At 25.0% G+C, this 27,683-nt stretch overlaps 1 protein-coding gene across 1 annotated transcript in view; it reads right to left on the bottom strand.

Moving 5' to 3' along the window:
• Positions 1 to 909: 909 nt before the first annotated feature.
• Positions 910 to 27,683, bottom strand: part of LOC122510524 (transcription factor SUM-1) — a 77,684-nt gene continuing 50,910 nt past the window's right edge. Inside the window, exon 5 of the mRNA XM_043625247.1 lies at positions 910 to 1,973. Coding sequence (XP_043481182.1) covers positions 1,843 to 1,973 — 131 coding nt within the window. The 3' untranslated portion in view covers positions 910 to 1,842. The remainder of the gene's footprint in view (positions 1,974 to 27,683) is intronic.

Genomic DNA, 27,683 nt, shown 5'->3' with positions numbered 1-27,683 from the left:
GGGTTGTACCTAAGGTACGCCTGGAACTCGGCGTTTTGATACCAGTACCGGGATTGAAAGGTTTTAGCTCCTACTCCAGTTCTGTAATAATTCAACCTATAAATAAAGAAATTAAACATTTATACAAAATTATATGTATATAATATAATTATTTATTCATTTAACAATAATTTCATAGTCGTACTAAAATGTAGATATTCTCATAATTGTAAAGTACTTTGGAAGAAGAAATTTTAAATAGTGGAAAAAATATTAATTATTAATTATTAATTAGATTTCTAATAATTTGAATTTAAATTTAGATTAATTGCTATCAATTTGAATATTAATGAAACAATTTATTTATAATTCCTAGTGAAAAAATTTATTTTTCAATTAAAATGTATAATTACTCAGCTGAGAGTGAACGCTTTAAGAAACCAGTTTATGATTTGAGGTCTGTCTAAACAGTCATAAACGCAATTTGCCATGAAACATAAAGGTACTTTTGCAAGGGTGTTTATTATAACTTCTATGAGCGTGTGAAATGAATGTATTTATTTTTAATTTAAAATAAATGTTTTAATTTTTAACAGTCCTTTTAGTGGAAAAATTTGTAAATATTAATTCTCTTCTCATTTATACAGTATTAAATCGAAACATTTTATAATACATAGATATTTTTAACTCTTCTACAATATTTAACCCTAAAAATTAAAAAAAAATTTAAAATAACATAAATTAAATGTTTCTGCATGCAAAAAAGTATTTTTTAAAATTCAGATTTTCCGAAACATTTGAGTTTTAAATAATCTAAATGAAAAATAAAGGAGTAATGAAAAATCAAAGATATAACATTTTGAACATTGTCTTTTTATTGACACGTTTTTTTTTTATAAATAGTTTGTAGATATTTTTCAAAAATATCTAATTTAATTGGCGAGTCTTTTATATTTAAATTTCAACCACATTTCTTATAAATAATAATTTTATATTATATAGTTATTGTTTTATCGTCATTCTTCAGCCTTTACATTCTCTTTTGAAACTATAATTGATCTCATTATTTACAAAAGTAAATAATATCACCTGAATAACGCTCTACCTATTCTTCTTATTACTTTTTCTTCGCATCTTTTTGATTATAATTAAATTTTCAATTATATAAAAAGCATAATTTACATTATGCGAATATTAAAAGACTCTCTCATGCATACAATACTTTCTTTCAGTGAAAAAATTGTACAACAAATATAGTTTACACTATTCGTATAAAATTAAAATCACGTTGCAATGATTAAGATACACAATGGATTCGTACAGTTTAGAAAATTATTTTACAAATTTATTTTAAATAACGTTCGTGATAAAATATAGTTTAATCTAATTTTAAATAGAAAACAAGTTTGCACTAAAAATTTCTTTATAAATTATTATCTTTAATTATCTTTAATTGTAGAAATTAATTACTTGTCTACTGATCATAATTTATGATTTTATTCATTAGATGCTAGATTTATTGCAATTTTGTCTCAAAAAATTTAGAATTTTTAAAAAATTGAAAGTAATAAATATATATTTGAAGTTAGTGATCGTTTATTAAGTATTATTGAGTAAAAAGACTTGTCGGTCGTGGTTTAAAAAAAAACTTTTTTTTTTATAAACACGATCGATAAGACTTTTTTGCTTAATAATACATAAAAGTAAATAAATTTAAATAAAGCTAATAAAAAATTGTTATTAACCCTAATAATTTAAACATTTAGATATATGATTTCACGTTGAAGAATATAGTTTTAATAAATTTTGTCCTAATTTCTTAATTTTATTACATATTCTAATACTGTGAAAATAATTTTTATTTTAATGGTGAGACAAACAATTATTATTTGTCGTTGGTGACGCGGTTCCACTGATACTTTGGACAATCATATTTAGACAATCCAGGCTACTTCCTGTGTTTTGAGACTGTTGTGACTCCCCATGATCGTATCCTAAAACAAAAGAAAAGTATAATTTTAAAATTTTGACGGTAATACTAATAACATAAATTTTCTATATTATTTTAATTTAAATATTTCTTTGCAACAGAAAAGAAATTATTTTTTTAAGTAAATTCGAGATTACAGAAGCAAAAGTTTTATTTATGCATTGCATATGATGCATAAATGAAACTGTAGATTCTGTAATATCAAATTTGAAAAAATAAATTTAAAAAATAATTTCTGTATTATTTATAAATAATAATAATAATAATGATGAATGTTAGTTTTAAATTTTTATTTCAACTTGTAAAATAGGTAGAAAAGGACACAAAGTGTAATATTCTGTGACACTTGGACTTTGCAGACGCGCAATTTTAAGATTAAAAAGCAATGCCTCATTAAAATTCAAAATATTAAGAAAGGACGTAGGCGCAAATATTGTACTGGGCAGGTGTGCCAAAGACAACAAACTCAAAGCTTTGAGTCTAGCATTTGAATGCGAATTTAAACATAAAGCTAAAAGAGAGAAAAGAAGTAGGAAAAAATAAAGCATTAAACAGTTGAATTATTAATACGTGACTCGTAGTGCTTCAATTTTATAATAAAATTGCCAGATTTGAAAAATTTCGTTTTAAATTATCCCCAGTGTATTTTAAAATAATTAATGAACACATCTCTGTCAGTAATTAAAAACTTCGTTAATATTGTATTTCACAAAAATAAAAGCAAAATAACTGTTTTGTATAATTTCGAAAGGAGAAAAAATATAATATATTTACTGTATGTGGTCAGATTTCCCAAAGAGGAATACTAAAGCTCCTCTGAACTTTCGAATCTTTATAAATGGCATAATCTCCAAAGCTTTTTTATATTTTAAAAATTTTCTATAATCTGTTCAGACGAGTTGAATGTTTTACTTCGGAAAAGTACAAAAAACTATTTTTAGCACTATTCCAAAAAACGCTCCTTTTTTGTTAAATCGACATTGGACATTTTCGATTTATATTATAAAAGTGAAAGTTTTTTATTTAAAACAAATTCTTTCAAAAATATTTTATCTTCATGAACCACTTTTTCCCTTAAAAATTCTAAACTCTACTCTTCAAAAGTTATAGACTTTATCATCCGCATGAAAAATTGTGTCAGACAGTGTACTCAATATACATAATATTAAAATACGATTTCATTTTTTATTTTGCACATAACAAGCATGTACTAAAAATTTTCTCAAAGGTATATAAAATCCTCTGACTTAACAGGGAGACATTTATGTCTTCGGACTGAAGCACTTATAGAAGCTCAGCGATCGACATTCCTCGCTACAGCTTAAGGGAAAGGAAAAACGATACTGACCTATACCATCAGTGAGAAGACTTTCTCGGATGAAAACATGTCAGACAGACAGAATCAAAACGGATATAAAATATAAGATTGAGAGAGAGAGAGAGAGAGAGAGATTTTGGAAATTGAAGAGAAAAAGAGAAACTTATGAGGAATGAAAGAGAGGGGAATGAGAGGAAGAAGATGAAGAAGCAAAAAGAAGGTGGGGGGGGGCGTGAAACTATTAATATTAGAAAGATGAGAAATGTGCCGACAGATGCCAGCCTCATTCACTGCAGGTGGGTTATATGTGAGCGAAAAAATCTCACTTGACAAGATCGTTGATGCTACCTGACTAATGACAAAAGTATTATAACTTAATCCAAAAAGCATTTTCTTTATTGCACTGTGGGCCAAAAACAGTTCAAAGAAAGCTTTTATTAAATTCTAACGTTTTATTTAGAGTTTTTCAAATTTAATTTGAAAAAGATCCATTTTTCAACGAATTGCAAGTGCATTCAATGTTTTTTAAAAAATCTTCCGCCATTTTGGATCCGCCATTTTGAATATTTAAAACCTGACAATTGATTCGTAATCAGTGACCCTAAAAACGCCCCATTAGTCATATTTGTTATGTTTTTATGCAAATCTTACAAAAATATACTTGTGTTTATATTGTTATAGAAAAAAATTGTTATTAATTTATTGTTCTATAAAATTTGTCCATAAAGTTAAATAAATTTGCAGGTTTGGAAAATAAGAATACTTTAATTTTAGACAAAGTTATGAACTTTGAATTCAAATTGGTCTCTTAAAAAATATAATAAATGAAGTTAGTTTTTAATTAAATTTAAATATGATAAGAAAGGGCAGTGAGGTACAAAAATTTTAATATTTTTAAAATTAATTAGCCTCAATTTTTAACCACTTTAGAAGTGTTTTATATTAATTAATTTTGAAATATTAAAATTTTTACACCTTACTGTCCTTTCTCATTAAATTTTAGACTTCCTTACAAAATATAATTTCAATTTTTTAATAATATTCAGAGAAAAATGGTCGAAAATGTAACATTAGAGATGTAACAGTCACATGCTGTTATATCCTTCTAACAAAAGGGAATTTCAAAATTAAATATCTTTCTTCATTTCATTAAATATTTTTTAAAATTAAATCTAATTAATTATTATTGCAATTTGAAAAAGAACCTTAATTTTCTCATATTAAAAACAAACATTTTCATTTTACTTCTGTACTCATTATTTTCATATCCCTTTCATACGGTAAAGCATAGTTGAATTTAATTTCCACTGTACACTTTATTTTAATTTTGTTTTCATTCTGAGTTTCATTTTGTTTCAATTACGTTTTCAAAGTGGATTTTTTTTTACTGTCCTTAAGGCCATATGTGACATTTTCTAAATCACATGATTTCAGTTGTAAATATATTCTTCGTAGATTTTCTCATAAAACACCGTATATGAATTTTTTTAGTCGAAAAATTTAAAACAGTAAAAGAATTCATTGCAATATAAAGAATTTTTATATTTTTTTTCAAAAAAAAAATCATACTTGGAAAATTGCATATTTGAAAAAAGTGGAGTAACAATTTTACTTCACTTTTCTCAAATATGAAATTTAAAAAAGAAAAAGAAAGAGGTTTTCAAAAAAGTGATGACTTTACATAACGAAAAATATTTGGTAAAATTATTTTGTTTTGATTCTTAAGAAAATAAATACAATTTTATGTAGACAAAAGTAAAGAAGAATACTTTCTTAGTAAGATTTAATAATAATTTTTTGACGTAAATTCTATGAAATCCAAGACGAAGTATTCACTCATCTTTGAAAAAATTCGGGTAAATAATCGGTTACATTAATTTTATATGTCAGTACATTAACACTCGAGGGAACTTGGATTTCGAAATTCATCACCTCGAAATGAAATTTTAGATAACCACGTCGGAATTTCTGCCCACGTGAATATATTATACAGTAGCAATCAGTCTACTTCTAAATCTCTCGTCACTTGTTTTGTTTTTCTTTTTTTCTTTCATGTAATAAAGTATCGAGCGATTTTCTATTGCACAGAGAATTACGTCTTGGAATCTAGATAACGTATAGTGTAACTATTCCAAGAGGAAGTTAAATTCCGGGTGAATAACCTAAGAAACTATACGAAATGTCAGCTGTAATATTAATAAATTTAAATTGAAAATATTTTCAAGCATTTTCTCAAAATACTGACAGGATATTCAATTTTCGAATACAGAATCGTTTGCAGCGACTAAAAATACATAGAAAACCATTACGATGTCAAAAATAACGAAAAATATCTTTTTTTTAAACTTTACCCCCACTTTTCTCAAAAGCCTAACGGCATAATTAATTTTCGAATCCAGGATCCTTTTCAGCGACTAAAAATATGTAGAAAACCATTACCATATCAAAAATAACAAACAAAAAAAACATTTTTTGGATCTTTACCCCCACTTTTTTCAAAATTCTGACGGGACAATCAATTTTTGAATCCAGGATCGTTTTCAGCGACCAAAAATACATAGAAAACCATTACGATGTCAAAAAAAACAAAAAAAAACTTTTTTTTGGATCTTTACCCCCAATTTCTTCAAAAGTCTAACGGGATAATTAATTTTCGAATTCAAGATCGTTTTAAGCGACCAAAAATACTTAGAAAACCATTACGATGGCAAAAATAACAAAAAAAACTTTTTTTGAATCTTTACCCCCACTTTTTTCAAAATTCTAACGGGATAATTAATTTTTGAATTCAGGATCGTTTTTAGCGACCAAAAATACATAGAAAACCATTACGATATCAAAAATAACAAAAAAAACTTTTTTTTGTATCTTTACCCCAACTTTTCTCAAAATCATATATTTTTTGGTCTTACATACGGTTTTAAAGTAAATATTTTAAACTTTAATTTATGGCGCTTCACGAAAGTCCCTAGCACGTCAAGATAGAGAAAAAAATACATTGAAAATCTTCTAAAGAATGCTTTTTAAGGTTTTTACCCACACTATTTTCAAAATTTTGAAATTCCAGTCAATTTCGGGATCCGGGATCTCGTGTTCACGACAAAAATACATTAAAAACGATTTTCAAATCAGAAATTAAAAAAATCATGCAGCTCTGTATAATTTTATATTCAACTAATTAATTCAACCTACCACAATAATTCCTCTCTTTTTTGATACAATTATTTTTTCAAATACAAAATTAAAATTACATTCAGAAAAAATTATAATGCTCAGAAAGATAATTCCATTTGTGCAAAAAAAAAAAAAAAAATTTGTCAAGATTTATGAAGTAGAAAGAAAAATAAGCTTTTCAAGAGAAATAATTTCTCACATCTTTTATATTAGAGAAAGGGGACATGAAATATTGAAAGAATCCTGAGTGGTTTAAATCACAATATTTAAATAATAAACCATCGACGTTAGTGAGATTTAAGGATTTTAAAAAATTGAAAAATCTTGGAATAAATTTTATGCCAACCACCTCGAAGTAGAAGTAAAAAGAAAATGTAAAATTGTTTGAAAATCGACTTCTTTACTGGAGTTCAACCAATTTCCCTGCTCAAGTTGAAGACGAAGCACAAATCGAGTCTCTGGGGAGTGATTTTGCCTTGAATCGTTTGCATTTTACAGACACTTCACTGCTCCTAGATGCGCCATGTCTGAATCTACATTTAAAAGTGGCAAGTATTTTTATTTTTTTAAAAGTAGGTATTTTTTTCAAATGGGGAAATTAGTTTTGACGATTAGAAATGTTTTCTAAGAGGAAATTTTTTTGGATTTAATTTATGTTTGGTATATATTTATAGTTATGTATTTATAGTTATACTTATAATTATGTATTTAATTATATTTATAAAGAAAATATTAGGTTTTAGTAGAAGGTGATGATAGTCGATATCTTAAAGTATTAAAATTCATTTAGTAAACCAATACTTTTTTTTAACGCAATGTTTGCGATAGAAGTTTTCGTTACTTTATGTTTATTAAGAAACTCGTTTTACTTCACCAACTTTTTTTGCGAGTTAAGAAAAACTTAAAAGGATGTGTAAACCTTTTTAACTACCAAATGGAAAATTTTTAAAGAATCTCCAACTTATGTAAATGTATATCAAGAGGTGAAACGACTTTTTTGCTTCGGTTATATAAGAGAGCGCCAGAAATGACGTTCATTAATATTATAGTAGCTCACTTCCCACGAAGACGTCTTTCAAGACATCTCAACTTTTCCCCCAGTAAAATATATAGTATACATTCAAGTCGTGATTCTGAAGCTAAAAATTAGAATTCTTTCACTAACCTGGTAAAAATGTCTAAAAAAATTATTTGTATTACTTTAATTTAATGAATTGCTCTTTGTTATTGGATTAGATAAATAATTTGAAGAAAAAACGTTAAACTACGTAAATTTATGATTCTCATGTAAAATGATACTAAACATGATGATATATTTTTAATTTGAATATGTTCCGGAGGTGATTTATTACCAACATGCATATACATATAGGTATTATAAATCAGTAGAAGCCTTTGCTTGAGATGACTAGAGAATCACAACTACACGAAATGGGTTTGAAAGCTTCTATTCTCCATAGAATTTACATTCGTGTGTGTGGGGTATAGTGCAGGTAATTGAGGTTTCCCGGTCAGTGCCTTCTAAAGTCACCGCGGATTATCGTGTCCCAAGAAATTTGGCAGAGCCCCTTTCCATAGAGTCTCAGTTTAATCAGCCCGATAAATCGTCTGTTTTAGTTGTAACATACCGTGAAGTTAGGTAAGCTTGATAAAAATAAATTCGGTCAAGATGAGGATGAAGCAATCTACATGAAATATATATTTTGAAATGAAAACGGAAGCATATCCCTTTCTCTATGTATTAACACTGGATACACGTCGATTCACAACGCTTCTGTAAATTATTGCCTGCTATTCTACATTATGAATCATCCACCTAGTAAGCTCCTCAAGAGGTTTAGAATGAGACAACCTTAACCAACCCCCCCATGGCACGATAATTCATTGCCACGTTAAACGCCTATTTCACGGCCTAATTTCTACACCCGTTATATTCCATTAAATATTCTCAGTCTCAAATCTTACTTCAAAACCTCTTGTAACTTCCATCTCAGGCTGTATATTTCTCAATTCATATCAACTGCTGTTCTTGGTTTCTCGGCGCGACGCGACGTGCTCGATTTACATCAGTATCATATACCTTGAAATTTGCACAACAAAGCAAACTTTCAACAAAGGCATCCATCAAATTGCTTTTTTCCAGAGAAATGAATCGCAAAATGCGATCCACTTCCAATTTCCATTAAAACCTGTTATTTTCGTAGTAAAATAATATACACAAACAGTTATAAAAACTCAATTAAATTAAAAAAAAAAACTCATTAAAGAAACATATTGGGTATTTTAAAATATCTGAATTCCACGATAAAAATTATCCGCAATTGACTCTGACACTACCCTATTCACGACGAGCTTTTCCAATTTTTTCACATTCGTACCATCATACCCTCTTACTTCTAACATTTGACCCTTACTCTCTCTCTCTCTCACGCATTTTACACTATCCACCCACACACATTCCCTGTCCATTCTTACCTCAGTTCCCAAATCTACCAACCATATGTTTGGAATCCCATTCACATAATTTCCCATCGCATGCAGCAGCTTAATGCTAACTTTCACAACACAAATTTACAATTTACTCATCTGTATTTTGTCATTCTTCTATTGGTTCCCAACTTACATGTAATAAAAATTTTATCACATTGACTCAAAGGCGAGCTCAGAGGTGATAAAAGTTAAAAGTTTAAAAACGCCTTCAAGTTAGTCCAGAAGTTACCATCGAATCAACTTTGCGTCTTCTTCGTGTCAGTCCAGAAACAGTAACCAAGTTAACTAGTTGTGTACTGTCATCGAGTTAGTTTTTCGACTTCAGTCCAGAAAATCTCTTCAAGTACCAAGTGCATTCTTCGAGTCTTGTCTTAGTTCATTCAAGGACATAATTTCTACTACGAGGCACATTTCTATTTTTCTAAGGACTGCATTACTTCGACATCAGCGTCAAATCAATAATTCGGTCACTCAAAATATTTATGAAAATGTAATGTTTACCTACAAATACAAACACGGAATGAAATTTGCAAAAAATTTAATTTTTGAATTCCTGAGTCGAGTTGGAAAATTTTCAATAAATGCTTTCATTAGGAAGCATTATTAATCCAGAATACTTCATATGAGCTGGCTTTTGTTGGATATATACGGAATTTAATAAAGCTTTCAAATAATTAATTCCAAACTACCTTTAATTTATTTGTTTATTGAATACATTATGTTTCGTCATATTTATCAATTAATAATTATCTCATAAACGAAGAAACATTTGTTAGAATTTTGATTAAGCCTATTAATAATTTACAAAAAAAATTTTTCGTATTTGACTTTATATCGTAAAATATATTTTGTAGTGAAACACGTTTATCCTTATTTTCATTTATCAAACACTATGTTTCGTAAAATATTTATTTAACCTAATTTACAAATATATATAATTTACAAATATGCAAATCTAACAGAATTTCCACATGACCTAAAAATATATGTGATTTTTGGTTTATTGTTTAATAATTACAGTGCATCTAAAATAAAAATTATCAGATAAATAATAAGGCATGAGAAATAAATATTTAGCGGCGCACGAATTATGAAAATTAAAATTTATATAAAAAATGAATTCTAAATTATATGATGATTGTGAATTATGGAGAGTGAAAAATCTGTTAATTGTCAATTATAGTTACGGAAAACTCTTCAAACTGTTAATTCTCTTAATCAATTTTAGGACAAGTGGTCATTAGGATAAGTATTATAAAATTTTACAGCGCCTTAATTGTAAGTCAATTAAACAAGAACTCCAATCGAAACTTTGTTACAACTTGAACAAGAAAGATGTTTTTTTCTATTTCCTTCTCTAAATTGAATTTTTATTTATATACTTCAAAAAGGTAGGTGTATAATTAATTTACTTTCCGTATTCACTAAAAATTCATACTGCACGAAATTTTTTTTGCAAGCATCTAAGAAACTCTCCGGAACATCAGTAAGGTTCTAAATCTAACCGAATTTTCTTGGACACTTGCAGGAAATTTAGAATATCCGCCCCAAGAAAACTTCCATTGGAGACCGTTTGATCACCAATAAGGTGCCAACTTTTAAAAATTCTACAAAGCGGTAGTCAACCAATTTAGTTTGAGTCAAAACAATATTTGGGGAAATTCAGAAAATATAATTGTCAATGAATTTAGGAATGGTCAACTTTGGCTGATTCGAAAACAATTTGAGGAAAATCTACTGCATTCTCTTTTTCCGCTAGGAGGTATCGCTTGTTGGGTCTATGACTCTAAGAATAATAAAGTTTCAGTGTCCCTGAAGACATCTGGATCTATTCTTTCTCTCTGGTTCTAATTGTAAAGGATTCAAATACAAACTTTAATATCTTAACATCAATTTAACAGTTACACTTTCTTAAAATCTGTCCCTTAACCCTTAGAGGCCCGGGGGTGACCACCATTTATTTTGACGGATATTTTAATCGAATTGACTTCTTATTTATAAATTTTTTTAAATAAAAAACGACTAAAATTTATTCAAATTTACCGGCTCCCTAAGGATAATATCAGAGTTTTCCACTCTGTGGAAAAATTAGGTTTCAATCACCGATGCCGGACAATTTAAATAAATAATTCCACAGTAAATCGTGAGAGGTATTAAAAAGTAGTGCAGATTAAATTAACGCCAAAAAGATTAAAATAATCAATTTTGATGTTATTTTTTACAATGAATGAAATTTTAGTTCATTAAAATTTTTTATAACTATAAAACATGAAGATATCGATAACTCCGAATCTTTGACTCGGAGTGATCGATTTCTTCATATTTTATAATAATTTAAGATGACCAAGTAATAAAATCATTATTTTATATTATAAGAATATTATACTTCTTCAAAATTAACTACAATTTTACTTTATATCAATTATTTTTAATAATTTTCGAAAAAATTCTTTGGCAATTTTCAAATCCATTTCTTTACAATATTCAATTTCACGAAATTTCAAATATTCTTTAATTCTTTAATTAAATGTATATTAGAAAATAAAAACTTCAAATAATATAAAAGAAAATTCAATTAAACTTTTACAAAAAAATTAATTTCAAAATTCAATTATTTCTAAACATTCACGCTATCTTGCTATTAATATTCAATTATAATCTAAAATTTTAACTGAAATTCATTTTTATGAAATGAAAATCAATGTTTATTAGAAAATTCTACAGGCATTTAATTATTTAAATGCAAAAGTAAATAATTTATTGAATAATTGAATGTTTCTCAAAATTTAATTCTCATAAAGAATTTTAGTAACAAATTTTTAAATAATTGAATTCTTTTCTAGTTTTTAACTATAATTCATCAATAAATCCGCATTATTTTTAATAATTTTTAAAAAAGTTCTTTGAGAATTTTCAAATTCATTCGTTTACAATTTAATTTTACCAAATTTCAATTATTCGGAAATTGTGCAATTAAATATTATATTAAACAATAAAAATTTAATATAATTTCGATAAAAATCCTATTAAACTTTTAAAAAGAATTAATTCTACAGAATTTTTTTGTCAAAAATATGAAAAATTAAGAATTTCAATGATTTTATTTTGAAACGTTTTCAAAATTTAATTATTTTTAAAAATCCACGTTATAATGCTTTTAATATTTAATTATAATCTAAAATTTTAATTGAAATTCATTTTTAAAACCATTTTTATTAGTAAATTCTACGAGAATTTAATTATTTAAATACAAAAATAAATAATTTATTAATTTCATGTTTCTTGAAATTAAATTCTCATAAAAAATGTTATCAACAAATTTTTTAAATCATTAAATTCTTTGGACGAATTTTAATAAAATTTTGAAGAATAATTACATTTTTCGACGAATTCGATTAAAATTGTATTAAAAATAATTGAAATTATGCAATGAGTTTTATTATTTATGAAAATAATTGAATTTCTGCAATAATTTGTAACTTCTCTGAAATTAAATTTTTTTAGTGTTTTTAACTAAAATTCTTCAATAAATCCATTATTTTTAATAATTTTTGAAAAAGTTCTTTGAGAATTTTTAAAATCATTCGTTTAAAATTCAAATTTACAAAATTTTAATTATTCGTTTATTCTGCAATTAAATATTATATTGAAAAATAAAAACTTGAAATAATTTCAATAAAAATCCTATTAAACTTTTAAAAAGAATTAATTCTACAGAATTTTTTGGTCAAAAATATAAAAAATTAAGAATTTCAATGATTTTAGTTTGAAACCTTTTTTAAAATTTAATTATTTCTAAAAATCCACGTTACATTGCTTTTAATATTTAATTATAATCTAAAATTTTAACTGAAATTCATTTTTAAAACCATTTTTATTAGAAAATTCTACGAGAATTCAATTATTTAAATATAAAAATAAATAATTTATTAATTTCATGTTTCTTGAAATTAAATTCTCATAAAAAAATGTTATCAACAAATTTTTAAAATTTTTAAATTCTTTGGACGAATTTTAATATAATTTTTAAGAATAATTACATTTTTCGAGGAATTCGATTAAAATTACATTGAAAATAATTGAATCCCTGTAAAAATGTTATTATTTATGAAAATAATTGAATTATTGCGAAGAAATTTATAAAAAAATTTGTAAATAATTGAATTCCTGTAAAAATTTGTATTATTTATGAAAATAATTGAATGTTTGCGTAAAATTTTATCGGAATTTTTTTTAATAATGGAATTTTTTTTGAAAAATTTTATTGAAATGTGGATATTGAAAATCATTGCATTTTATAAAACTTTTGAAAATAATTGAAATTTTGACAAGAATTTGATTAAAATTTTGTAAAACAATTGAATATCAGAGAAGAATTTTATTATTTACAAAGAGAATTGAAATTTTGATGAGAATTTTTTAATATTTTTGAACACATAATTGAATTAAGTAACTATGTTACTAAGTTAGTTAGTAAATTAGTAACTAAGTTAGTAACTAACTCACTAACTTACTATTCTTTCTGGAGAAGCTAAATTCGTAGAATTTTTACAAATCGTTGACTTTGGTGTTTTATTTAAAGTAAAATTTCATTCATAGCTAAAAATCACACCAAAATAGATTATTTTAATCCTTTCCGGTGTTAATTTAATCCTAGAGGGATTAAACTGTTACAGATGATTTTAATTCATTCCGGTGTTATTTTAACACCTCACGTTTTACTGTGTTTAGAATATTTTGGTTTCGTTCTGAAACATAACAGTAATTCCACTATTTATTAAATAAAAATAGTCGTTTACGGAATTGACAATAAAAAAAAATTCCCTGCTTTAAAAAGTGCTAAGTTTTTTCTATAATTGTTAAAAGTATTTAAGTTACACTTCATCATAAACCATAAATTTTTTTTTCAGACAACCCATCAAATCATTTTCTTTGACAACTGTATTTATAAATGAGAATGTGTGTCGAGCATAACGAAGATAGGAATTCTATATGTGTTGGCGTTTAAATTAAATCAAGTAAACGAGAACGAGTTAATTGCATTTTCGTCTTCAAAGCTCTTAAACTAATTTACACTGTTTGATAATGTGCTTTGGTTTTATTTGAATTTTATTAAGGGTATAAGAAAATAAATAATTTTAATTTCTAACCATTGTTTATTTTAAAATGCTATCATTGCTTTTAGGGGAAAAAAAATACTTGAAAACAAAACTAAAACAAAAAGTGTTGGTAGAGTTTTAATATTGCTGATCAAGATTGAAGCATATCGATGTGTTGACTCAGGTCCTTCGTGCGGATGATAAACGATCCTTCAATCAAACTCCACCGATGGAGAGAGAGAGAGAGAGAGTGAAAAGAGGAAGAATTTCATTGATTAGAGACTTGGCTATAGTGATAAACGCTTCCGGGTGCTATAACGTGACTGGAGCAAAGTAAAAGAAGTCTATAATCAGCAGTATTCGAGAAAAAATTCTTGAAAAACATAAATTGCAACTTTTTGTATTGAAGCTTACTGTAGAATCAATATTTTTGTCGTGTTTAAGAGAGCAATCTTCGATAATAAAGATTCTTTAACAAATATTTGTTTTAAAGGTTTAATTTCGCATAGAGAATAGAAATATTATTTTGCTAATAATATTTTTTTTAGTTTTTTTTAAATTCGAACTTCTTTACACGGTTGAAAATTGGACTCGAAAGATTAAAATTATATAGCTCCAATCTCGAAAAGTGATGTGAATGCTTTCGATTCATTGGATTGATTAAAAACTTTAATGCAATGAAATGCAGCATTCACACTTTGTGAGATATTGAATCCACATCGTTTCAATCTTTCCAGTATAAAGTTAGAGTCCGATTTTCAATGTTGTACCGTTTTTCTTTTACAGAAAAACTTTTTTTATTGAATACAAAACTTTTTTTACTTGGAAAAATCCAAATCACTTTTTTCATTTTAACTTTTTAATTACGATAAGGTCGTTGTATAGAAGTTTTTATTTAAAAATACAAACACACTGGACTAGATTATACAAAAGATGAAAAAAAAGAATTTTTAGTGAAAAGTTTTAGCAACTGAAATTTAGAATAAAGAATAGCCTTCCTTTTAATTAATAAAATTTCGATTCAAGGATTGAATGAAAATAAAAGGATCGACCTCGTTGTTACTGGTATGACAAGACGTGAGCCACCTTAAAGTGCCATATATTGTCACGGTACATTAGTATGACGCATCGTCGCGGTGGTCCACGACAGAACGTGAATTTAAGCTCGGCGGAAGCTGCGGCCAAAATACATACTTTGCTTTCTATCCAAGAATCCGCTAATATCCCGGAAAACATTACGAACCATTGGATTTGTTTCGAAAAGTATGCAGTATATTTTGAAGCAAATTTTTTTAAAAAATTAACAAAACTTATTTTTTTTTAAGGAAGAAATAAATCTTGTTATAAATATAGAACAAGTGTTAGATGTTTTAATACCGAAGCATATTATTTATAACATATAATTATTTATAAATTATAATATATCCAAACTTCTGAATCTTGAGAAAATATATGAGAAATTATATAAATCTTTGTAAAGTGTAATAATACCTCTAAGAAATTTTTTAAATAGAGCAGAAAGTGGAATTTTTCCGGAATATGTAAGAACGATCCCAGAACGTGCCCGAGGCATTTTATATGTTCCCCGTTCACATACAAGGGCAGAAAATGTATAGTATGACTTGGGCACGTTTCAGAGGCTAAAGATGCTTTCGTAGAAGACAAAAAGAAGCACAAGGATAACAATGGCTGAATACTGAACTTTGTGCATTCATGTATGAAATATGTTTATTAATATAGAAAATAAGATCAAGTGATAAATAATTCTTATTTATAAATAAGAATTATTATTTAATTTTTGTTTACCATTTAAAATTTTTGAAAAGCTCTACCATCCACTGTGTCCAAAGTGAATATTCGAGGATGAATTAGAATTGCAAATGGAGTAATATTGCTTTTGGAATATAGCGTTAAACATTTTATTGAAAGCTGAAAACGTAAGTGAGCTCAAGACAATCACCAGTCATAAATTGCAGTGAAGTTATAATTGCAGTTGCAATAAAGTTTCGCAGTAATTTTAGTAATCAGTGAAACAGTTGTCTGGATATTTCCTTCCGTAGTGGTGCAGGATGCACTTAATGGTTCCTGGCAGTTGAAAAAGGAAAATTGGTTTTGATGCAACACAAAATAAGACGAGAGCGGTTGCTTTATATGTCGTTGCAATTAAAGAAATGTTGCACATTACAGTGCAGTAGATGCCGTATGGTAGTGCGAGAGTTGTCAGTGCACTCGAATAAATTATGTGTCTCCTTCAGGGGTTGAATCAACCTTTTTGCCTACAATACCGCCATACACGTATATGCAGTCACTAAAACCTCTAGAGCTCCGCCCTTTTGCAGGGAATTCTCCGCAAAACTTTTTCACGTGAATTTCTCCTCTTCGCTTTTTGTCTCGTGCAGAAACCTTTTTTAGTTCTTAAAATTTATGTGTAAGAAGCACAAGTCCTCTTGTTAAGTACAAGTTACAACCATAATATCATTTCTACTCCTTTCGAGTTAGATAACAAATTTTCACAATACTTACAATTATAACAAATACAAAAATTTTAAAAAGGAAAATAATTTCTTGTTTCTATACCAAACGCTTTTTAATTAAAAAAAAATATTTGGATAATATTGAAGAGAACAATCGGTTCAAATATTTTTGTTTGACTTTTTGCTCTTTGTTTTCTTTTATGACCTTTTTTTCGTAAATGTCTATATAAACAATACAATGCAGTTTCATTTGGAATAAAATCAGTTATTTACTTTTACAATCGACAAAAATTAAAGATTTATACATGTTGCGAGAGATATTTCGTTCGTAATACGAGCCGATAGAATATTTAAATGTTCAATTTATTCGAGATTTTAATAGCTCTCTAAAAGCATTCCAGTTAGTTTCATACTTCATCAAAAAAGAGAGAAAAATTGAGCGCACAAAGCTATTCCCATTTATTTTTTCCTCAATTGTAAAATCTCAAAATTTAGAAGGCAGTTTTCAACATAACCAAGAGAGCTTTTTTTTAATTAAAGGCTTTCAGTTTAATTAAATAAAATTTGTTTATTAAAAAAAGAAATTATGTCATATTTTCCATTTATTCCAACTAAGATGTAGGCGTTCACAGTATTAAAACGTGAGGTGTTAAAATAACACCAGAATGGATTAAAATAATCTGCAACAGTTTAATCCCTCTAGGATTAAATTAACACCAGAAAGGATTGAAATAATCTACAGTTACTAAATTCAATTGTGTTCAAAATTCTTTAAAAATTCTCGTCATTATTTCAATTTTCTTTATAAATAATAAAATTCTTCTCTGATATTCAATTATTTTACAAAATCTTAATCAAATTTTTGTCAAAATTTCAATTATTTTCAAAAGTTTTCTAAAATTCGATGATTTTCAATATCTACTGTTTCAATACAATTTTCCAAAAGAATTCCATTATTAAAAACAATTTGAATAAAATTCTACGCAAACATTCAATTATTTTCATAAATAATAAAAATTTTTACAGAAATTCAATTATTTACAAATTTTTTTTTTAAATTTCTTCGCAATAATTCAATTATTTTCATAAATAATAACATTTTTACAGGGATTCAATTATTTTTATAAATAATAAAATTCTTTTAGGAATTCAATTATTTTCATAAATAATAACATTTTTTTCACAAAATTCAATTATGTTTAGAATTTACAAAAAAATTTCCACAAAATCCCAATTATTATTATCTTTATAAATAAAAAAATTCTTCTTAAAAATTCAATTATTTTCAGGAATTTCAATAAAATTCATTGCAAAATTCAATTATTTTCATAAATAACAGTATTCATCTCAAGAATTCAATTACTTTCGAAAGTAATCAAATTTAATTATTCTTTAAAAATTTAATAAAAAATTCTCGTCATTTCAATTATCTTTATAAATAGCAAAATAATATTTTTTCGACGAAATTCAATTATTTTCAGGAATTTTAATAAAATTCATTGCAAAATTCAATTATTTTCAAGAATTTAAAAAAAATTTATTGCCAAGTACAATTATTTTCGTAAGTAACAGTATTTATCTCAAGAAGTCAATTATTTTAAAAATTAATCAAATTCAATTATTTTTAAAAAATATATTAAATTTAAGTGAAAATTTCAATTATTTTCAAAAATATTTCTTAATTCAATAATTTGTATATCTACTATTTTAATAAAAATTTCCGAAAATAATTCAATTATTTAAAAAAAATTTTAATAAAAGTTTTGCGAAATAAAATTACTTTTCAATTTTTTATAAAATTCTTCGCACCATTTCAATGATTTTTGATTTTTTAATACTATGATATAAATCATTATTTTAATTATAAGTATAAATTAGTAACTATAAATAGTAACTATAAATTTAAATTTTCAAAGATTTTAATTTGAACCCTCTTCAAAATTCAATTATTTCTAAAAATTCACGTTATAATGCTTTTAATATTCAATTATAATTTAAAATTTAAGTGAAATTTATTTTTTTCAATTTCAATTTTTTTTTCAATTTTTAGTTTTAGTTCAGTTTCATTGCAGAGTTTCAATTACTTTTAATGCAATTTTAATCGAATTCCTCCAAAAATGTAATTATTCTTAAAAATTTTATTAAAATTCGTCCAAACAATTTAATGATTTAAAAAATTTGTTGATAACATTTTTTTATGAGAATTTAATTTCAAGAAACATGAAATTGCGATAAATTATTTATTTTTGTATTTAAATAATTGAATTCTCGTAGAATTTACTAATAAAAATGGTTTTAAAAATGAATTTTAGTTACAATTTTAAATTACAATTAAATATTAAAAGCATTATAACGTGGATTTTTAGAAATAATTAAATTTTCAAAAAGTTTCAAACTAAAATCATTGAAATTCTTAATTTTTCATATTTCTGACAAAAAAATTTTGTAGAATTAATTCTTTTTAAAAGTTTAATAAGATTTTTATTGAAATTATTTCAAGTTTTTATTTTTCAATATACATTTAATTGCAGAATTTCCGAATAATTGAAATTCTGTAAAATTGAATTGTAAACGAATGAATTTAAAAATTCTCATAAAACTCATCGCAGCGTTTCAATTATTTTTCATATACAATTATAATTAAAATCCTTGAAAAAAGTAATTTTGTTCATGCAAGTTTTAATAAAATTCGACAAAAGAATTCAATTATTTAAAAATTTTATTACTAAAATTCTTTATAAGAATTGAATTTTGAGAAATATTCAATTATTCAATAAATTATTTACTTTTGCATTTAAATAATTAAATTCTTGTAGAATTTTCCAATAAAAATTGATTTTCATTTCATAAAAATGAATTTCAGTTAAAATTTTAGATTATAATTGAATATTAAAAGCAATATAGCCGGAATTTTAGAAATAATTGAATTTTGAAATTAATTTTTTTGAAAAAGTTGAATTGAGTTTTCTTTTATATTATTTGAAGTTTTTATTTTCTAATATGCATTTAATTAAAGAATTTAGGAATAATTGAAATTTCGTGAAAATGAATATTGTAAACAAATGGATTTGAAAATTACCAAAGAACTTTTTCGAAAATTATTAAAAATAATAGATATTAAGGAAAATTGTAGTTAAAAATTGTTGAAAATAATAATTGAATTGAAATAATGAAAATAATTTGGAAGAAGTATAATATTCTTATAATATAAAATAATGATTTTATTACTTGGTCATCTTGAATTATTATAAAATATGAAGAAATCGATGACTCCGAGTCGAAGACTCGGAGTTATCGATATCTTCATGTTTTATAGTTATAAAAATATTTAATGAACTAAAATTTCATTCATTGTAAAAAATAACACCTAAATTGATTATTTTTTTTTTGTTAATTTAATCTGCAACACTTTTTAATACCTCGCGATTTACTGTGTTAGTTTATAATTGAACGTTCTTTTTTTTTGTAATTTACCTCAATATAATCATTGTAGTGGATTTCGAAGTGGATTTTATTTACACGTTGAGGAACATATTGTCAATCTGTACATAAAAATACAGGAAAAAAAATTCTTTTAATAAAATTAATGCATTTTGTTAATGCATATATAGTAACTGTAGGGTGAAGTTTGAAAAGTATGATTAAATAATTTAATGAGCAAAATTACAATTAGTAGAGAAAGTTTGCTTGGAAAGTCTCGCTTGAATAATTTGGCATTGATATGTTATATGGGTCACCCCGACCAATTCTATATAATTCAGTGGAACACGAAAACCGCAGGAAAATTCATTTTGAACTATAGAGAAGACAACTACTGCATAACCACATTATCAACGTGACTTTTCCTCTAGCAGTCGCAGAATTCCCAGTTGTTCAATTAACTTCGACACACTTCCTACATTTATCTATGTTTAAATGCATCATTTCATTAATAACTCGCGGCATTACAAGATAATATCCAGAATTAATGAGAAACTAGTCATCCTTCAAAGCAATCTGAAATTTGTGATTATAACCTATAACCATATATAAATACATTTCAACGGTGGATTAAAAGAGAAGAGAAGAGGAATTCTGAATTTCATCTTTCATCATTCATGTTTCGGAGTTTGATTTACATATTACACTTTTGCTTTCATGCAAAGGCTTTTGATTTTGTGATTTATTAAAATTAAAATATTAAAATTGTTCACTTCACTTAAAAGTTTTATGATTTTGACACAAAAAAGAGAATTTTTGCCCAGTGTGTCATCTGAAAGTACTGTACTTCCCCTTTTGCAAAGCCTTATCTACTACTAAGCTTTACAAATCTTTATCTGGTTCTGCTAAGTGCATTAAAATACAATTGCCATTTCTTTTCTGCATTTGTCACTGAATTTCAAGCGAATCTGATAAATTTTTAAACATTATAGTCCACATAATATGTCCGCCATTTTGAATTTTAAAAATGTAATATCAGATTCGTTCAGCCATATTGGTTCCGACATTTTGAATTTTGCAATTCTGACTTGAAAAACGTAATCATTGACAAACAGAAATAAAAGTACCACTCAAATATCACGAGTTTGTAGTCACTTTATTCTTTATTTTTTAATCTTCTTCTGATTTTACTCAGTTTACAATTTAAATTCACCATTTATCTCAAGAACCCTCAAAAAGTAATTTTTTTAATTTTCTATAGTTTTCTAAGACTCACTTTATTAAAATTTTCTTAAATTAAGTTCATCGTAGTTTTTTTTTTATTTAATGCATTATAGTTTTCTGAGCAAAACACAGGGCCACTAAAGTTTAAAGCAAAGAAGATTGGAGAGACAAGAAAAAGTAATCCTATTGTATAGAGAGTATTAAGTAAAGGAGAAAGAAGGTAAAAGATGGAGAAACTAAATTTTTATAAAGAAATTAAAGACGCGGATTAAGGAAGAGGAAATTACAATCTTCGTAAACCTGCCAAGATGAGAAGGGAACTTAACCCCTTTACAAGTGCAGTGAATAGAACGATTCGTGCCAAAAAGGTTGTCTGAAAAAAGTTGATATTATCATATTATGTTTCCGAGGTGCCTTAATTCAAATCTTTTGTCAAAATTAAAAAAATTCTACGGAAATCAAAAAAATAAAAATTATAGACAAATAAAATTTCTATAAATTAAAATTTCTGAAATATCACATTTCGAAGATTTAAAGGTCCCATAGTCTGTTTTGGCAATACTTGGTCAGTTTTACGTTATTTGATACTGAAATATTCCACCCTTATAAGCAAAGGTTTCGCTAGATTTTACCCACAATGAAAATATGACTGAAAACTTATTAACTTCGAATAAAAACTGTGCCCGTATTTTGCAAGCTTGTGCATTACGTTTCCAAGCCATAATTACGACAACAGAAAGAGTCTTTTATTACACACCTTTGGAAATGTAAAATAATATTTTTGAGGCGATATTTTTATGAAACTGACGTCAAGGTATTGCAGAGGTGGTCACTTTTTTGCCTAGTCGTAATAAAATGGGGCGGAACGACGGAGCATTAATTAAAATAATCAGGCACTGTACTGATGTTGCACGGTTCGGTAAATTGCTTGGCGCTGACCAACGCCACTGATATACTGTTTATATGTAAACTCACACATAACGACTACGTGCACTGTTAGCAAATGTACAATGTATGTCGTTTTATTCGATTTCGAGGGTTTCGTGTTTATGCAGCTTCTAGGACTTTCGGACCAATTAGAATAATTAATGGATTTGTACATTATTTTCATAATACACTTTCTTCGCTTCAATTACATTTCCATTTACATCATTATTTTTCGCATCCTCCCACAGTAATTGTCATTATTCTTAAACTTCTTAATTATATTCAGGGTTGCCACAAATATTTAATTTTAATTTTCCCTGACTTTTCCCTAATTTCCAGACTTTTTCCTGACTGATTGTCACTTTTGCCCTGACCCTAAAAAATATTCGGATTCACTCTAAAAATTTTTAGAAACTCAAAAAAATGTTCTATTACATTTATTTACAAATTTCATTAATTGTAAAATTATTTACAAATATCAATAACTTCATTTTTAATAAAATATTTAATTATTATTTTTCCGTAGGAATTAAAATTCTTCAATTCATTCAAATTCAAACCTTTTTGAAATTCAACAATTTATAAGAATATTATTACAAAACATAAAGAAGGCGATTACTCCAAGTCTTCAACTCGGAGTGATCGCCTTCTTCATGTTTTGTTATAATTTAAATTACCATGAAATTTTTCAAAAAAAATTTTATTATTTACAAAAATCCTTCGCAAGAATTCAATTATTTTTAAAAAGTAGTAAATTTTCTCAAAAAAAATTCAATTATTTGAAAAAATTGTAATAAAATTCGTTGCAATAATTCAATTATTTTCATAAATAATAAATCGATTGTTCGGTAATTCATTTTTTAATCAATTATTAATAGAAAATTCTAAAAGAATTCAATTATTTGAATTAAAAAATAAATAATTTATTCAATAATTAAATGTTTCTTAAAATTGAATTATCATAAAGAATTTTATCAACAAATTTTTAAATAATTCAATTATTTTGACAAATTTTAATGAAATTTTTAAGAATAATATTACATTTATCAAAGAATTTGAAATGTATAGAAAATTAATTAAAATCCTGCGATGAGTTTTATTATTTATGAAAATAATTAAAACTTTTTTCAAATAAATGTTATTAAAATTTTTCTAAAATTAAATTAAATTAATTTTTCTTCAATTATTTATAAAAATAATTGAATCCTTGAAAAGAACTTTGTTAAATTTTTTCTTTAAATAATTGAATTCATGCAACGAATTTTATAAAAATCTTTTTAAATAATTGATATTTTTCGAAAAATTTTATGAAATTTTTTAATATATTAAATAATTGAACTAATGTGAAAATTTTATTATTTATGAAAATAATTCAATTATTTCAAAGAAATTTATTAAAAATTTTATAAATTATTGAATTCCTGTGAAATTTTAATAAGAATTTTATTCAAGTTTTTGAAAATAATTGAATTTTGAAGAAGAATTTTATTATTTATAACAATAATTGAAATTTTGACAATAATTTTAAAAAAATTTTTTTAAATTATTGAATATTAAAGAATTTTATTATTTATAAAGATAATTGAAATTTTGCCAAGAATTTTTTTTTGAAATTTTTTAACATAATTGAATTTTTGCGAAGAATTTTATACCTTTTAAAAATAATTTAATTCTTCCAACGAATTTTATTCAAGTTTATAAAAATAATTGAATTTCGGTGAAAATTTTATTATTTATGAAAATAATTGATTTATTTCGAAGAAATTTATTAAAAATTTTGTAAATTATTGAATTCCTGTGAAATTTTACCAAGAAATTTATTAAAGTTTTTAAGAATAATTGAATGTCGTATAGAAGAATTGTATTATTTATTTAAGATAATTGAAATTTTGACGAGAATTTTAAAAAAATTTTTGAATATAATTGAATTTTGGAGAAAAATTTTATTATTTTTAAAGATATAATTGAAATGACCAGAATTTTTTTTTAAATTTTTGAATATAATTGAATTTCTGCGAAAAATTTTATTACTTTTGAAAATAATTGAATTTCTGGAATTATTTGTAACTTTTCCAAAATTCATTTTTTTTTTTTTAGTATTTTTAACTAAAATTCTTTTATCAATCTAGTATTAATGAAAATTGTAAATATTATTCATTAAATAATTTATAAGTCATAATTTTATGATGGTTCTTGTAAAATTAAGTTATTTAAAAAGAAATTATTGTCTAAAATAGAAAAAATTCAAGGTTTTGTATTAAAATTCGTGGTAATTTCTTAGTTTACGAGGCAAACAAAAAAATCATCAAAATTCAGAGTTTTTTCATGAATTTTTAAAATTCAATTTTTTCCAGTACTTTTACTAAAAATCCCTGACTTTTCCCTGACTTCCCTGACCAATTTTACTTTCCCTGACTTTTCCCTTACCTGTAGCAACCCTGTATTACTAAAATAATTTTTTAATTACTTTTGATTTTTTGAATTAACATTTAACATGAAATATTATTATTAATATTTAAATTCTCAAATATTTTGAGAAAAAAATTCTTTGTTTCCAAAACTTTTTTAGTTCAGATAAAAAAAGGGAATCAAATGAATTTTGTTTATTTTTATTAAAAGTTAATTAGTTTGTCAGCTATATGATGTAACGAATGGTAAATATAAGAAAAGTGGATAAAGTTGAACAATTTTTAAATATTTAAAAAAATATTAAGTTGTAAAATAAGATTAATCTGCAATTAACCTGAAGAGCTCTGGAATAGTTGTAAATTTCTCGTAGGAAATTTCGTACAAATTGGTTCCAACTTTATGACTCAAGATTGACTTTATAGAAGTTGTCTGTGTTGTCCTTCCAGCGGTTTAGTTACTTTACGTTACATATAAGTACTTTTTGTTATCAGAACTTTAAATGATATTGTTAGAGGAGAAGCCACAAATAAATTAGATGAACTTAGATGGGAGATGAAATGAGATTAAAACACTATTCAAGCAGACAATTTATTGTAGAATTTTCACCTCGATTTTCTCTCTTCTATAGTGATCCTAAAAATTTACTATTTTTCAATAAATAAAATAATATTTTTCCATTCTAAATAAATGTTTAATTTACTTGAAAAATAAATGCATTTTATTTGAAAAATAAATGTATTTTATTTGAAAATGAATCAGAATTTTAAATTAGTTTATTCGTCTGATTAAATTCAATGATGTTTTGTACTGTTTAATTATAAATTTAATTCATTTTATTAGTGTTAATTAACAAAATAGCCAATTGCCTCTTTTGCAATAAGTCAATATTTTACCTTTTCGATGTTAATTAACACAATATCCAATTAGCCTGTTTACAATATAATTTTATTAAAATTCTTATTTTCCTTAATTTAGATTAAACGGAAAATAATGTTCTTTCTTATAATTCTAATTTAGCTTACGGCTATTTCAAATCAAATCAAATCAAAATAGATGAATTTTCCTATATTTTATTTTTAATATTTCATTTTTAATATTTAAGTTTACTATATATAAAGAAATAATTTTCCAACCGATTTAGAATGGAAATTAATTTGCGTGCATTAGGCAGTGAATTTACTTTATAATTCGCGACTTGAAGTGAAATTTCGTGGAACATTTACCAGGGTTTGGTAATTCATAGGATGTAAGAAAGCAGATCGACAGCAAAACGCCACCAGCCATGAGAGGGGTTTTCTCCGGAGAGTTGAATTATGCTCTGCGGTTGCCAATAGTCAGGTATTCATTAAGGTTAATTAATCCAGTCCCCTAATAATAGTACCACGAAGAGGGGACCGTTATATCGTCATATATATATACTATATACATACTGTCAAGTATTTTAGCCTCTAATGCTACTGCATTGTTGTTGAGTTTCTTTTGTAGATAAAAACAGATGAGGAAAATATGGAAAGAGAGAAAAAGAGAGACCAAAGTAATTTACTTCGTAGTTCAGCAGATTTTCTTCCGAGATATATTAAATTGAAGGAACTGCGAATTGACATTCTTTCTTAAGTCAACTATATTCTAGATATATATAGATATACAAATATGTCATTCATAAAATCAAGAATATTTTACTCAAATATAATTATGTATTCTTATTTTCTCTTATTGGCTTTCTTGCAATTTACTCTGAATATAAATTTGTTTACTCTCTATTGTCTTTCTTTCCTTTTTTAATTAATACAGCATAACATTAAATAACGACATTGTCGATCGCCATATTGGATCCGCCATTTTAAATTTGCAATTTTGAATTTTTAAAATCTTATGTCACCTTCGGAATCAACGACCCTGAAAACCTAAGTATTCCGCGAGTGATTCTCAGATCGAAGTGGATTTAGTATTTTTTCGTCCATGACATATATATATGAGCCATGAAACAAAGAAGGTACGACTTTTTATGGGCCATATATATGTGCCATGGACTGTTAAGGGGCTTAGCTAGCTTACGAAGCTACTTTGGATTTAAAAAAAAAATTTTATCACCTGTACCTTTTCACTTTTAATGATCGCCATTGCAACGTTTTTCAAAAATTATTTTCATCATTTAAATTCAATATTATTATTTTCTACAATTTTTAAATAAAATTAAATCAAAATTATTTTCATCATTTCCATTCAATTTATTATTTTCTACAATTTTTAAATAAAATTAAATCAAAAATTATTTTCATCATTTCAATATTCAATTATTATTTTTCTACAATTTTTTAAATAAAATTCTTCTTTAAATCAATTATTTTTAATAATTTTTAAAACAGTGTTCTTCTTGAGAATTTTCAAATCCATTTGTAGTTTACAATTCAATTTTACGTGAAATTTCGATTATTTGGAAATTCTTTAATTAAATATACAATTAGAAAATAAAAACTTGAAATTATTTTTAAAAATTTTGATTAAGCTTTTTTAAAAAAAATTAGTTTCATAATATTTTTAATTATAAATTAAATTTATTTTTCATAAATTTTTTAATTAAGTATGAAAAATTCAGATTTTTAAAGATTTTAATACCAAAAATTCAATTTTTTAAAATAATTGAAACTGTCTATTCTTTCTTTTTAAAGATATTAATTAATGTAGAATATTTTTAAAAATTTGCATTAAAAAATTCTTAATATGAAGTTTTTAAAAAAATTTTTACATAATTTTTTAAAGACAAATTATATACAATTAAAAAATGTCCAAAAAATTGATATTTGATCAAATCTCTGCAAAATAATAAATTGAAATTTGGTAAATTTTTGAAAAATAATTTGAAATTTGCGGTAAAATCTTTGAAAAATAATTGAAAATTGATAAAATTTTTGAAAGAAATGCAATTATTTCTCAAAATTCGAATTATTAGTAACTTCTCAGAAATTAAATTATTAACTATAATGTTAACTGAAATTAATTATTAAATTACTTTTTATTAGAAAATTCTACGAGAATTCAATTATTTAAATACAAAAATAAATAATTTATTGAATAATTGAATGTTTCTTGAAATTTAATTCATGTACAGAATGTTATCAACAAATTTCTAAATAATTGAATTCTTTTGACGAATTTTAATAACATTTTTAAGAATAATT

The sequence above is a fragment of the Leptopilina heterotoma genome, unplaced genomic scaffold (genome assembly GCF_015476425.1).
Source record: "Leptopilina heterotoma isolate Lh14 unplaced genomic scaffold, ASM1547642v1 Lhet_7, whole genome shotgun sequence".
Classification (NCBI taxonomy): domain Eukaryota; kingdom Metazoa; phylum Arthropoda; class Insecta; order Hymenoptera; family Figitidae; genus Leptopilina; species Leptopilina heterotoma.
The sequence above is the reverse complement of the archived record's forward strand: the minus strand, read 5'-3'. Positions and strand labels throughout refer to the sequence as shown.